Below are 13,763 nucleotides of genomic sequence, written 5' to 3'. Positions count from 1 at the left end.
TAGCAAAAGAGAAGTCCTCAGCAAATTTAAAGAGATAGACACCACACCATCTAAACTTGCCCGCAGCAATGCCATCTCCGAAGAACTGGATTTCATGAAAGTAGACTCACCAGAAGTTGGAATACTATTCGGTATTCCAAAAATACATAAAGACGAAACCCCCCCTTCCTCCGAGACGCATTGTGTCATCCAGAAAGACAAAAATAGAGTTCATCTCTGAACTACTGGACCATGCCTTTAACCCCTTTGCCCAAACGGCAGAGTTTTATCTAAAGGACTTGTGGGAATTCCTAAACAGAATCCATGAATTGCACAATTCATTCCCACATGAAAAGGTGACACTTGTCACCCTAGACATAGTGGCACTATACCCCAGTATCCCACATAATGAAGGAAAAAAACTTGTGTATAATTACCTGACAAAACACAGGAATATGCACCCAAACAGAGCAGAAACACTCTGCACTCTTGAAGCTAGTACTAGAAAACAACTTCTTTAGCTTCAATGAAACCATCTACCAGCAACTCAAAGGTGTTGCTATGGGGGCCAAAATGGCCCCAGCCTACGCTAACTTGGTACTCAGCGCTTGGGAAGCAGACACACTAAAACACCTAAAAGGGTTTGAACGTGTACCACTATACATGCGCTACATTGACAACCTGTTCCTGCTGTGGACAGGGTCCAATAGAGAACTGGACATCTTCCTAGAAAAAACTAAAAACAGCATTGAATTCTTAGACTTTACCATAGCAGGGAAAGGCAACAAAATTAACTTTCTGGATGTCACCCTCTCCCTAGAACCCAACAACGGAGGTTTCCAGTCTACTCTGTACCGAAAACCAACCCACAGGAACAACCTCCTGGACTTCAGAAGTGCACACCCCCACTTCATGAAGAAAAATGTCATCAAAGGGCAACTCGTACGACTCAGCAGACTCGCCAGCAATGACAGAGTGTTTGTCAATTTATTGACAAAAATTACCCCATCACCTTGATAGATCAGACCATGCAAGAAGTGGGCCTGCACAGGCACAAACCCATACTTACCTATGGTTTCAAAGAAAGACATAAAAACAATGGGAGTTACATCCCCAGGTTCCCCCTACCCATCTCCAGAGATGCTTCCAAAATAAAACATAGCATCTCCAACATACCTCTCAACTTTTTATACCAAGAAATCTGGACAAAGCCATAAATAAAAGTGGGACAAAAGCCCAAAAATAGGGACAGTTTTTAAAATTGCTCTAACAAACTTAGAAAGTTGATAGAATAGCAGGTTTTGCATTAGCATGAATTTTCTGAAGGATATGAAGTCTGTAACTCAAATGTCTGTCATTATAGTCTAACTTAATTCTTTAATAATTTGCCACTAATTTGCAGAAAACCACAATTTTATGAAAAACAAACCAAATATATGAGGCAAAAATCTGCACATTCTGCGAAAATCTGTACAGTTGAGAGGTATGATCCAACAACTAGGACATTGTTGTAGTATCGGGCAAGTAATGCTGTTATTGTACTGTAGGGGCGCTCTGGGGAATTAGCAACAGGTAGTGTTGGTTCTGTATTTCTCTGGTAACTGGTTGTTTCCGGTGGATGTATGGCGATGGCGAAGTTGTGAACATGTAGCATGGGTGCGCACCTGAAGGCTCTTAATAAAGAAAGGCCTTACAACTCCAGAACCATGTGGTCTCCTTATTTACCAGGATATAACATATTGGCGATGAGAGTGGGATGCCTCCGAGTCCGCTGCGAGTGAAAACGGCGGGGTGCAGTTAATGTCGGACGACGAAGAGACTGGGCCTGCCGGGGTTATGTCTGGTTCCATGTTGGGGTCGCTGGTTGCATACGACTGTCAGACCCAGACCTGGGAGGAGTATTGTGAAGTGTTGGAACATTTTTTTGAAGCAAACCAGATACTGGATGCGGGCCGGAAGCGAGCCATATTGCTGAGCTCGGTGGGCAGCAAGACGTACAGTCTGATGAGGAACTTATTGAGTCCTGATAAACCGGGGGATAAGTCGCTCACGGAGTTGACGAGCTTTCTTCAGTCACATTATAACCCGAAGCCGAGTGCAATAGTCCAAAGGTTCAAGTTAAATTCAAGGACTAGAATGGCTAATGAAACGGTAACGGAGTATGTCGCAGTGCTGAGGAAACTGGCGCAACACTGTAATTATGGGGACAGACTGACAGAAATGCTACGAGATAGGCTCGTATGTGGCATTGCAGATGACCGCATACAACGCAGATTGTTAGCGGAGCCTGAGTTGTCGTTTGAAAAGGCCTTGAAGTTGGCACATGCCATAGAGACGGCGAATAAAGACATTCGTGATTTACAACCAAGAACCATCGAAGGGGTGGGGAGCAGGGGTGCTACCCCACTGCCAGTGCATAAAGTGGTCGGGGAGCATAAAACACCAGGGAAGTCTGGTCAGTATGCCTGTTACAGGTGTGGCGGAGAACATCTGTCAAGGAACTGTCGTTTCTTAAATGAAAAATGTCATGCTTGCGGAAAAAAGGGCCATGTGAAAAAAATGTGCCGCTCAACGCCCTCTAGGGACCAGCCGAGAAAGGGGGTGGACAAGAGCAGTATGATGGACAGAAAGGGAAACCGAAAAATAAAACGGCAGTATGCACACCACATGCATGAAGGTACAAATAAAAACACCAGGGAAGATGAGGAAGTGTTTACTAAGTTTAACCTGGAAGAGGCAAGGTGGGAAAGAGTTGATCCCATCACAACCCAGTTGGACTTAAATGGTAAAATGGTGCAGTTTGAAGTGGATACCGGATGTAGTGTGACGGTTCTGTCCAAGGCTGAGTATGGAAAGTTATGGCTAAAAGAAGCTCAGAAGCTGCTGGACTGTTCAGTGACTTTGAAAACATATACCGGTGAAACAGTTCCCACACTGGGGATGGCCAAAGTAACTGTAAAACATAAAGATAAAGTCAAACAGTTGCCAGTCATGGTGGTAGCAGGTAAGGGACCAAATCTGTTAGGCCGGGCGTGGCTAAAGGAGCTGGAAATGGGTTGTCTACGGCTCCATAAAGTAGAACAGCAGGGGCTGGCCTTGCAAGATGTGCTGGAGAACCATGAAGAAGTGTTCAAAGAGGAACTGGGGACCTGGAGGGGTCCACCAGCAAAGATACACGTTAAAGAAAACGCAACGCCAAGATTTTACAAACCTCGACCCGTACCATATGCAATGAAGAAGAAAGTGGAGACTGAGTTGGAACGACTCACTAAGCAAGGTATAATTGAACCAGTGAAGTTTTCGGAATGGGCAGCACCAATTGTTCCAGTATTAAAGCCAGATAATATTGTACGCATATGTGGTGACTATAAGTTAACAGTGAACCAAGTTTCGAAGCTGGAGCAGTATCCATTACCCAAGGTGGAGGATGTATTTGAAAAGCTGTCGGGAGGTGAAAGGTTTAGTAAACTGGACCTCAGTCAGGCATATCAACAAGTAGTTCTAGAAGAAGGGTCAAAGGCATATGTCACCCTTAACACACACAAAGGACTGTTCCAAGTCAATCGTTTACCCTTTGGGGTTTCCTCTAGTCCAGCTATTTTCCAGAGAATAATGGAGGGACTGGTGGCAGGAATTCCGAAGGTGGCTGTGTATCTGGATGACATCCTGTTGACGGGGAGGAACAATGGCGAGCATCTGGAGACTCTGAACGAGGTGCTAAGTCGACTGCGAGAGGCTGGTTTACGGGTGAAGAGGAGTAAATGTGCTTTCATGGTAAAGGAAGCAGAGTTCCTGGGGTACAAGGTGGATGCCTCGGGCCTACACCCCCTGCCAGACAAGGTAAAAGCCATCCAAGAGGCACCTGCACCCACAAATGTTACAGAGCTGAAGGCTTATTTAGGCTTACTCAACTATTATAACAGGTTCCTACCAAATCTGTCAACGCTGTTAGCTCCTTTACATAAACTGTTAAGGAAGGAGACCCTGTGGATGTGGCAGGAGGAACAAGACAAAGCGTTTGAGCAGTCCAAGGAACTAATGCAGTCTTCAGAGGTTTTGGTGCACTACGATAGTCACAAGGAGTTAATTTTGTCATGTGATGCCTCACCGTATGGGCTAGGGGCCGTGTTGGCACACCGGATGCCAGATGGACAAGAAAGACCCATTGGGTTCATGTCACGAACTTTAACACCAGCAGAGTCAAACTATTCCCAGCTCGACAAAGAGGGGTTGGCTGTAATGTTTGGAATTAAGAGGTTCCACAAATACCTCTATGGCAGGAAGTTTACTGTGTGCACCGATCATAAGCCTTTGTTGTCACTGTTCAACGAGATGAAGGCCGTGCCTCAGATGGTTTCTCCCCGAATTCAGAGATGGGCTGTAACATTAAGAGCTTATGAATATGAGATTGTTTATAAGCCTGGGAAACACCATAGCAATGCGGACGCGTTGAGCCGTCTGCCGCTACCGGGGCCTCCCCAGCGAGAGGAAAGGGAGGACCGAGTGTTGATGATGGAGGACATCACGTTGGTGTCAGCGAAAGAATTGAGCGAATGGACACGCAAAGACCCGGTGTTGGCTCGAGTGTTTCAATGGGTCCAGCAAGGCTGGACCACACAACACCCTGATCCAGTTTTCAGGCCTTATGAGGTGAGGAAAACAGAGCTGAGTGTGCAAGATGGATGCGTGTTGTGGGGGGCACGAGTGATAATTCCGCCCCCAGGAAGACGTGCACTTTTACAACAGCTGCATCAAGGTCATGTGGGCATCACCCGAATGAAGGCCTTAGCACGAAGTTATCTTTGGTGGCCAAAGTTGGACCACGACATTGAAGTCGCTGTGAAAGAGTGTAAAACCTGTCAGCAGCATCGCAACTTACCTGTGATGGCACCACTACACCCATGGGAGTGGCCGAGTAGACCTTGGCAGAGACTTCATATAGACTATGCAGGACCTTTTATGGGGGCCATGTTTTTGATAATAATGGATGCTCATTCTAAATGGATGGATGCCTACCCAGTCAAAACACCCACTTCTACCACTACCATTGACTGCCTGAGAAAGAGTTTCTGTAGTCAAGGATTACCCGAGACTATTGTATCAGATAATGCGTCATGTTTCATGAGTGAAGAGTTCAAGTGGTTCCTGGAAAAAAATGGCATTGTACATGTCACATCAGCACCCTACCATGCAGCTTCAAACGGCTGTGCTGAAAGGGCTGTCCAGACCTTTAAAGTGATGATGAAAAAGGCCGGAGACGGAAGTATGGCAGCCAAAGTATCAAGGGTGTTATTCAACTACCGCATTACACCCCAGTCTACCATGGGGTTGTCCCCTGCCGAGATGTTGCAAGGACGGAGATTAAGATCCACGTTGGATCTGGTGCATCCAAACATCCGAGCTAAGGTAGAGAGGATACAGTAGAGGCAAAAAGAACATCATGATCGACGCCGGAGAGAGAGAAGTTTCCTGGAGGGAGATGCAGTGATGACGCAAAACTTCAGTTATGGACCTAAATGGATCCCAGGGTTTATTGTCAAGAGCACGGGTCCCCTGTCGTACCAGGTGAGGTTGAATGGAGGTTTAGTAGTGAGGAGACATGTGGACCAGATTCTGCGGAGTGCGCAGGAAAAGGACTCCATGGAACTGCAAGCCCCGGAAATGCCGTTAGTTTCGGGAGAAGGGCTTGCAGCGGCAGGAGGATTTCCGATCTTGGGGGCCGAGGGAGACCGCCGGGACTCGGAAGGAGAGGTTCCCAAGGATCCAACTGTTCCAGGGATGGATACACCGGTACCAGAGGTGGTAACTGTGACACCGGAGTCACCCAGGGTGGTACCATTGCGCCGTTCTAAGCGGGCACTGGTTAAACCTAGTTACTTGAAGGACTATCAATGTAACAATTGCATGTCTAGTTTAAAAGAGCAACCTAATTCGATTGCAGGGTAACCGTTTAATACTAGCCGGGTATTTAGGAATTAAGTACTAGATGGATTGTTTTTGGCTTGCTCCCTTGTTTTTCTTATGTAAGAAGCGTATTAAATGCTTAAAAGGGGAGGAATGTAGTATCGGGCAAGTAATGCTGTTATTGTACTGTAGGGGCGCTCTGGGGAATTAGCAACAGGTAGTGTTGGTTCTGTATTTCTCTGGTAACTGGTTGTTTCCGGTGGATGTATGGCGATGGCGAAGTTGTGAACATGTAGCATGGGTGCGCACCTGAAGGCTCTTAATAAAGAAAGGCCTTACAACTCCAGAACCGTGTGGTCTCCTTATTTACCAGGATATAACAATTGTCCAAGCCCACCTTGAAATAAACAAAGCTGTTGGGAATAAACCCACCTTCACGTACAAAAACGTACGCACTCCATCAAAGCTTTCCTAGAACAAAGCAGAAATGGACCCAAAGATGTGCCGTGCAAACCGCAAGGCACTCACCCATGCACAGACTGCAACTGCTGCCAGTACATCCTGACCAGCAACTGCATTAAACCCAGCAATATGCATCTCCCTGTCAAGCTAACTGGCACCTTTGACTGTAACACTACCAATGTGGTATACTACAGCAAATGCCAGCAATGTGAGGCTTTCTACGTTGGCATGACCACACGCAGACTAAAAGACAGAATCAAAGAGCACTACCAAGCCATACGCAGAAATGACCACACAAACGCGCTAGCGAGACACTCCAATGATTGTCCAAACACAAAATTCTTGTTCCTAGTTTTAGAAATTGCTCACAATTTTAGCAATGAATCCAGCACCCCACTCGAGGTAAGAGAGCTGAAATGGCAAGTAAAACTTGCAGCAGACACGCCCCCAGGGCTCAATGGTGCTATCAACATTAAATGTCTCCTTAAATGGAACAGGTGACCCAATACTAATTACACGTCACCACTAGCTCATATTTCTTCTGTAATTGTAGTATTTATTGCCTGCACTAATGTAGATTTCTGAAGAAGTTCGATGTTATGAAAATAAATAAACGAACGAAAGCGCTCAAATCTTGAACTGGCTCCAGTCTCGGTTTTTCATTCATATCACCCAGGACCTTCCGTTTTAGTTTGTATTTCTACCTCCTGGAAATAGTTTTTACCTTTTGTGTGTGTGTGTATATATATATATATATATATATATATATATATATATACACACACACTTAACGTTTGTGTTTCAGACTTCATAACTTTCAAAGAATAATTAAACATACGCCCAGAACGTTTGTCCCCGGGCCTCCGCTGACAATTGTCTTCGTTCCAAGTCGGACTTTTCCGGTTAACCAATGTTAAATAAATAAGAGTCTATCAACTTTCTTAAAAATATTAAAATAAACGCTACCACCTGTTTCAATTATTTTTTGAATGTGATATCTAGCGCATTCTATCTCTCTGTGATTTCCACAGACTTCCATTCTTTTAGTTCTAAAAAACGTACAACTTTGTGAGAAAATGTGGAAAACGACTTCATAAATAATTACAGAGTCATCAACTTCTTTTATTTAAAAATAATTTTAATTCACATTCTCGTTTTCTGATTGCTTATTTTAACAATAACAGCACTGATACTTTTAAAAGTGTTCTGTATTATTTTGGGGGTTGTGTTACCTGATGCTACAGGTAACTGATTGATTTATGCCAACACTCCAAAGCAGCCCTTCAAATACGCCTGAACGTTTTGAAAATTACTCTTCAATCATACATCATAGAACGTGTGTTGTGAAAATGAATTCCTCCGTACTCAATAAACTGGCCTCACCAAATACTTCAGCCCTAAGTGTTTGACTCCTTCACCGTCAAGCGTTACCTTAACATCCCTATAATACAACCCTTCTGTAAGACATCTGGCGGGCACAAGGACGGACCGGCGTTTATCTTCTGACAGGTCAATAAAGGGGCTGAGATTCTGACGTCAGCAGTTAGTTAATTTTAAACGGAGCAAGATGGCGGAGAATAGCGGGTTAGGTAGTCGGAAAGCTATCTATGCTGGGCTTAAGGAAAATCACATGGATCGTGCAGGTAATGACAGTTGCTGGGAGTCAGTTATGGAGTTCTTGCAAAGTAGTATCGTGCTGCTTTGATTAATAGAGCTTAGCTTGGAGCAAGATAACTGGGTTCCACCTGGCCTGCAAGTCGGGATCTCTAGCCGCGTTGGCCGTTAAAGGGTGGCTAGCTTTCCCTTTCCAGGTGTCCCTTCATTCCTTTACATCTGTTTTACTAAATCCTTTCATATCATCATGTCCCTGTTATGGCATAAGTTGGTACGATTGTGTTGATGGTCACCGACAGTGTAGTACAAATATTCTCCATATGTCTGCGCTGAGCTCCCCGGCTATGTTAACATGAAATACGATTAGCTCCTTCAAGGAGATGCCCTGGTATGCGCTGGTCGTATGTGTGTCTCCAGAATGGGTTTTACGCTTGACATCGGCTAGTGACACCTCTCGGTGTACTGCAGATAGTGTTGGATTCTTGCCCCAAGCTGTCACCTGTCAGTCGTGTTGTTTGTACTTTGCTTGACCTGCTTTCTGTGTGCAGCAATCGAGTAAACTTTATTGCAATCTGTCCCTTTTTCCAGTCCTTCACAGAATTACTGTTTCTATTATTTGGCAGTCTTGTGGTGATCTGGGGCTGTTCACACGTCTTGGTGTTTATTTGTTGGTAGGACTGTTTTGCATGTATGTTTGTGGAATGAAAATCTAACACAGTTGAAACTGAAATCGTTGCCAGAGTCCGAAATGGTTTTATAGTTTGAAGGTTACAAGGTTATGGAAAGGAGGCCATTAGACTGGCACTGGTAGTGATATCACGGATGTTTTAAAGTGCTTGACAGTTTCCTTTTTTTAATCTTGGAAATTGTATTTGGTTTGGTTACATTGTTCTGTTGGAGAGAACTCCGTATTTGAGTACAAGTAAGTGTTTGGGTAGAAGTACATACATAAATGTGTGTCTGTTCAGGATTTTACCATACACGTTAGGAATACTACGTTTGTTTTCAGAGAGTCATGTTTGTCAGAGTGCCTTTGTTGAGATTGATTTATTGTGAGGTGCTTACAAAGAAGATGCACCTTTGTGTTGATTAGTTTGAGTTTTTGCTCTATGTAGTGCCTCGGTCACGGAACCAAAGGATTGTATAGCTTCTTAGTGTAATGAGAACTGGAGAAGAGTATGTAGTGCAGAGGCCTACATGAAGATAAGTATTCAAAGCACTGATGATATTCTGGGTTGGGAGACCAAGGTGATGAAAAGTAAACTGTATGGAATTTGAAGAGTAGTTGTGTTTGAGTAAGGGTAGGGGGAGCCTGATCTGAGTCCTCCTGATTTTCAGGAGGTTGATCTGGGTCCTCAGGATTCTGAGAGGGTTGGAAGATTGAACGTTGTGAAGGACAGGCCAGGAAGGGATATGAATGATACAAGTGTGGGAACTAGTATTAAGTTTGATATTAGAATTTGTATCGGAGAAAGATTGCCGTCCTCCAGGGATAGTGAAATACATTTCACTGACTGTAATTTAAAATGGGGTAGGAGCAGAAGGCAGTGGAACAGCCTGTGTAATAGGGTGCAGTCACTATGTAGTCTCCCTTTCTGCTGAAATTGTGTATTTGTGCTTGCAAGCATGTATACTTACGAACCACTGAAGTTGAAATATTTCCAAAATTTCCCCCTAAGTAACTGTGCTAGGGGATCATAAAAATGTATTTACATATTGTAGCTTGGTTGAATAGTAGTATATTGCTGTGTTTCGTCTCTGCAGTTGTGGGGAACTGTGTGTTTAGAGAATATTGTGCAATCGGCGCTCTGGTTGGGTAGTGCAATCTGAACAGCTGAATAGATGGTAGGCTAAATATACATGATTGAAAGACAATGTACTAAGATTGAAAACATGAATTGCACTTGTAATCAAAATTTGTGTTACACTACAGAAACCTTAGTTGCTACTCCACGTGGATAAGTTGAAAAGTAAAGTTTACTTACTACACTGTATTCCGTCAAATATGAATTTTTATTTTGAGTAGTGTGTTTTCTAAAAATGACTGTAGAACTGAGAACTTCAGTTGCAAATGCACACAATAAAGTTGTATGTAGCTGAACAAAACTTTAGTGCTTGAGTATATTTGGCCCTACCACATTAAGTTCCACAATGACAAAAGGTGTTGACATGAATAAAAGAATTACAAAATGTATTTAGTAGTCTTTGCAGGGGGAATATGTAACGTGCACAGCTGCACCTCCCGATGAGGGTGTTGTCCCACCTCCATTCTTGCTTATTATATTGAGCTTGAAGTCATGCAACCTTGGGCTAAAATGAATACTTGGTATGACAAGGGGATAGCACCACTACCACTAGAGTTATGGGTGGGATTATGATACCACTGTGCCACCCATACTGTCACCCACAGTGACATCAACCTGTTTGGCACCAATGGGATTTGAATCCCACTGTTGACAGCCAAGTGAGTAGTAGTAGCTAGAAACTGTGCACAAGTGTTTCAGTAAATAATTCATGAAATGTAACCTGGACCCAAGAGTATAAATGGGGATATACATTGCTGCTCTGGGTATGGGGTTTCAACATCAGACTGGACTACCCATTGGCGTTTACTGAACTGGGTACACTTGGACCCCTCCCTCAACACTCTTTCTAGGAACAGGCGTCTTCCAGTAGTGCCCCTTTACCTGTGGTAACTGTTCACAACAATAATTTTCACACACAAATATACAGAGTTCCCAGAAAGATGGCAGAATTTTCCAGTTCCCCGCAGCTTTCTCCCTGCAACACAAGCACTGCCACCACCCAGGAATAACCAGGGACTTCAGTTACAAATGTGAAATGCACATTTTAATATCTTTTTCTATTGGTATGAAAACCACCAACGAAATAACATTTATGGGTGATATAAAAAGGGCGGGTTATTTAAGTGTTTTATCTGTAGTTCTATATTTTTGGAACGAAAGCGCTATTTTTATTGTGGACTTTGTGTTTTTAATCTTCGTAATTATATTAAAAGTTGGATTTGTTTGCTGGATGAGTGGCTCCCCATTCTTGCTATTTGTTATTTCGTTGGTGATCTTTTCTATTGGTACTAGACGTACGTAGGGAGATGTGTGCCACACAGCTTGGTAGCTAACTGTAAATGCTTATTGTCTCTTCAGATAAACAGCACATAAATATAATATAATATAATAATGGATGTCAACTGTCAGAGCTTAAGATTGGTAAAAATTAGCTTTACATAAATAATGAAAATGGTGAGCGTATAAAATGTGTTATAGGGGTTGGATACAGAAACAAGCTGTAGATACTATATCTTACGACTGAAATACTACTCCTTACATTACATTAGATAAATTAATAACTAGGATCCACAGACTGGTCCATCACAAAAAAGACTGTCAGTTCTTTCTTTAGCATAGCATAGCATGGTTATGTATTCTGTTTACCCCAGGCCCCATTATTAATCCAGTCATAATTTTCTTGAAATTGGCAAAACACAGTAGTTTTTACTTGTCATAGCAAGAACAGAAACTGCCAGGACACATCCAAGTCTTTTTCCTTCCTTTGAATCCCTCTTCCACATGCAAGTATGATATGCAGACTGTTTAGTCCATCAAAGTGTACAGCAATTACATCTCAAAACAAAAGAGAGTTCATAGGTTCATACTAGGCTATCTGCCCTAGGGCATTTATAAGCCTAGCCAGAATGTGTTTGGCTTTCGCCACCCATTTTAAATTTATTTTGCTATGCCCTTTTTCGAGGTTAGTATACTGTGCCTCTGTCTAGCAGTGACACAGAAGTGATACCTGGGGTAAACCTACGATCTCCCATCCACTCATCAAGATTCCTCTTGAAGAGAGTCCATGAGGGACTCTGCCTAACCTGGACTGGGGTTTTATTCCAGAGTGAAGGGAGCCTCTGGGTTATGAATCTGTCCCTCCAGCATGTCCTATTTATTTCAGTGCTGAGGTTCAAGTCTCTCGAGTGCGTAGCTCGATGGGATTTGGATTTTCTGCGGTGCAGCATGCCCATTAATTCCGGGTTGGACATGACTTTATATGTCAGGCACACATCGCCTCTGAACAGGCGGTATGCCACTGAGTAGAGCTGGAGTTTCTTTAACCGGGCAGCATATGGCATCTGTTTGAGCCCTTTGATCCTCTTGGTGAGGTACTTTTGGGGTCTTTCCAGTTGTAAAGGTGTCTGGTAAGGTACATCCCAAAAGGGGCATTGTACTCAATTATGGGCCTGATGAGGGATGAGTAAAGAGGCATGATGACCTCCCCTGATCTAGATGTGAATCCCTTCATGATTAGGTGGGCTATATAAAATATTATTCTAACCACTTTGGCCACGTAGTTGTCAAATGAGAGATTGCTATCAACTTGGGTCCACAGGTCCCTAATTACTACTTCTGTACTTAATGGATTACCACCTATGTGGTAATTTGTGGGCACTTTGTTTTTGCCAAAGGGGATGACTATACACTTTTTGGCATTTAGCTTGAGGCCATGGCTCTGGCACCAGCTGTCTGTTTCTATGAGGTCCTTTTGGAGGATGCTTGTGTTGGCTGGAGAGTTGATTATGGCGCCCAGTTTGCAGTCATCTGCAAAGTTGGTCAGCCACAGTCCTTCCGTGTTGGCCTGTACCTCCGAGAAATATATACCGAACAAGAGAGGTCCCAGGACTGAGCCTTGTGGGACACCACTTGTAACTGGTTTGGAGTCTGACATGGCTCCAGCAATTCTAACCATGTGGGTTCTGTCCTTGAGCCAGTTTGCAATCCATCTAGTGACATAGAGGTTTATATTTAAGCTGGTGAGCTTATCTGTAATGCCCGAGTGGGGTATTTTATCGAAGGCTTTTGCGAGGTCCAGGTAGGCTGTGTGGAACACCTTCCCCTCGTCAATGGCCTTGGTGACTGTTTCAAGGAAATCAACCAGGTTTAAGAGGCAGGATCTGCCCTTAACAAAGCCGAACTGGGTAGGATCCAGTATCTGTAGGTCCCCAATATCTTTATTTGAGGTCCATGATGATCCTTTCCATAGCTTTGCAGACCAAGCTAGTCAGGCTTATGGGGCGATAGTTTCCAGGATCCGTTGAGGCACCACCTTTATGGAGAGGGACCACTGTTGCTGTACGCCACTCTTTGGGCACATATCCTGTAGTAAGGCTGAGGTTGAACAGTAGTTTTATGTTTGGGTTTAGCTCTTCTTGGAGTTCATGTAGGACGCAGCCCAGGACACCGTCTGGTCCCATTGATCCTGTGTTTTTTGCTTTGGAGAGGGCAGCTCTTACCTGAGCATCTGAGATGTCAGGGGGGCAGCACTCTGCTGGGATAGATATTTGCCCTTTTGGTGGAGGGGGGGGGGAGAAGTTTGCGCTGAACCTGTCAGCTATGATGTTGGCAATGTTTGTGGGTTCAGTGTATTTTTTGTCATTTTGGACTAATTCTGAGCCTATCTGGGAATTACCACCCAGGTTCCTAACGTAAAGAAAGCCTTGTGATTATCCTTAGTGTCCTGTGCAATTTTTCTCTCTAAGCTGGCCTTAGACATTTTTAGGAGTGCCCGTAGTTTTTTGCTAATACTGATCAGTGATGCCTTCCCTTTTTGGGATTTTGCTCTATCATTTAGTAGCTTCCTCCTTCTATTGTATAGTTTGTTTATGGCTGGGGTCCACAAGACAGGACGTCTGCCTTTGGAGGATTGGGTCTTGATTTTATTTGGGATCGCATGATCCATGCATTCCTGAAGGTGTTCATAGAATGCGTTTATAAAGGATTCTGTGGTCTGGG

The 13,763-nt window shown here is 43.8% G+C and overlaps 1 protein-coding gene across 3 annotated transcripts in view; it reads left to right on the top strand.

The window, feature by feature from the left end:
* The first annotated feature begins 7,860 nt into the window (after positions 1-7,860).
* ATL2 (atlastin GTPase 2) overlaps positions 7,861-13,763 on the top strand; it is a 1,083,407-nt gene continuing 1,077,504 nt past the window's right edge. The window contains exon 1 of one of the 3 annotated variants that reach the window (XM_044057677.1): positions 7,861-7,988. In XM_044057677.1, coding sequence (XP_043913612.1) covers positions 7,913-7,988 — 76 coding nt within the window. In that variant the 5' untranslated portion in view covers positions 7,861-7,912. The remainder of the gene's footprint in view (positions 7,989-13,763) is intronic. The other 2 variants (XM_044057663.1, XM_044057671.1) reach the window with 2 other exon arrangements.

Source organism: Protopterus annectens, chromosome 1.part2, assembly GCF_019279795.1.
Source record: "Protopterus annectens isolate FY-2018-M chromosome 1.part2, PAN1.0, whole genome shotgun sequence".
NCBI classification, from domain to species: Eukaryota; Metazoa; Chordata; order Ceratodontiformes; family Protopteridae; genus Protopterus; species Protopterus annectens.
Note: the sequence above shows the minus strand (reverse complement) of the source record. Positions and strands in the feature narration are given on the sequence as shown.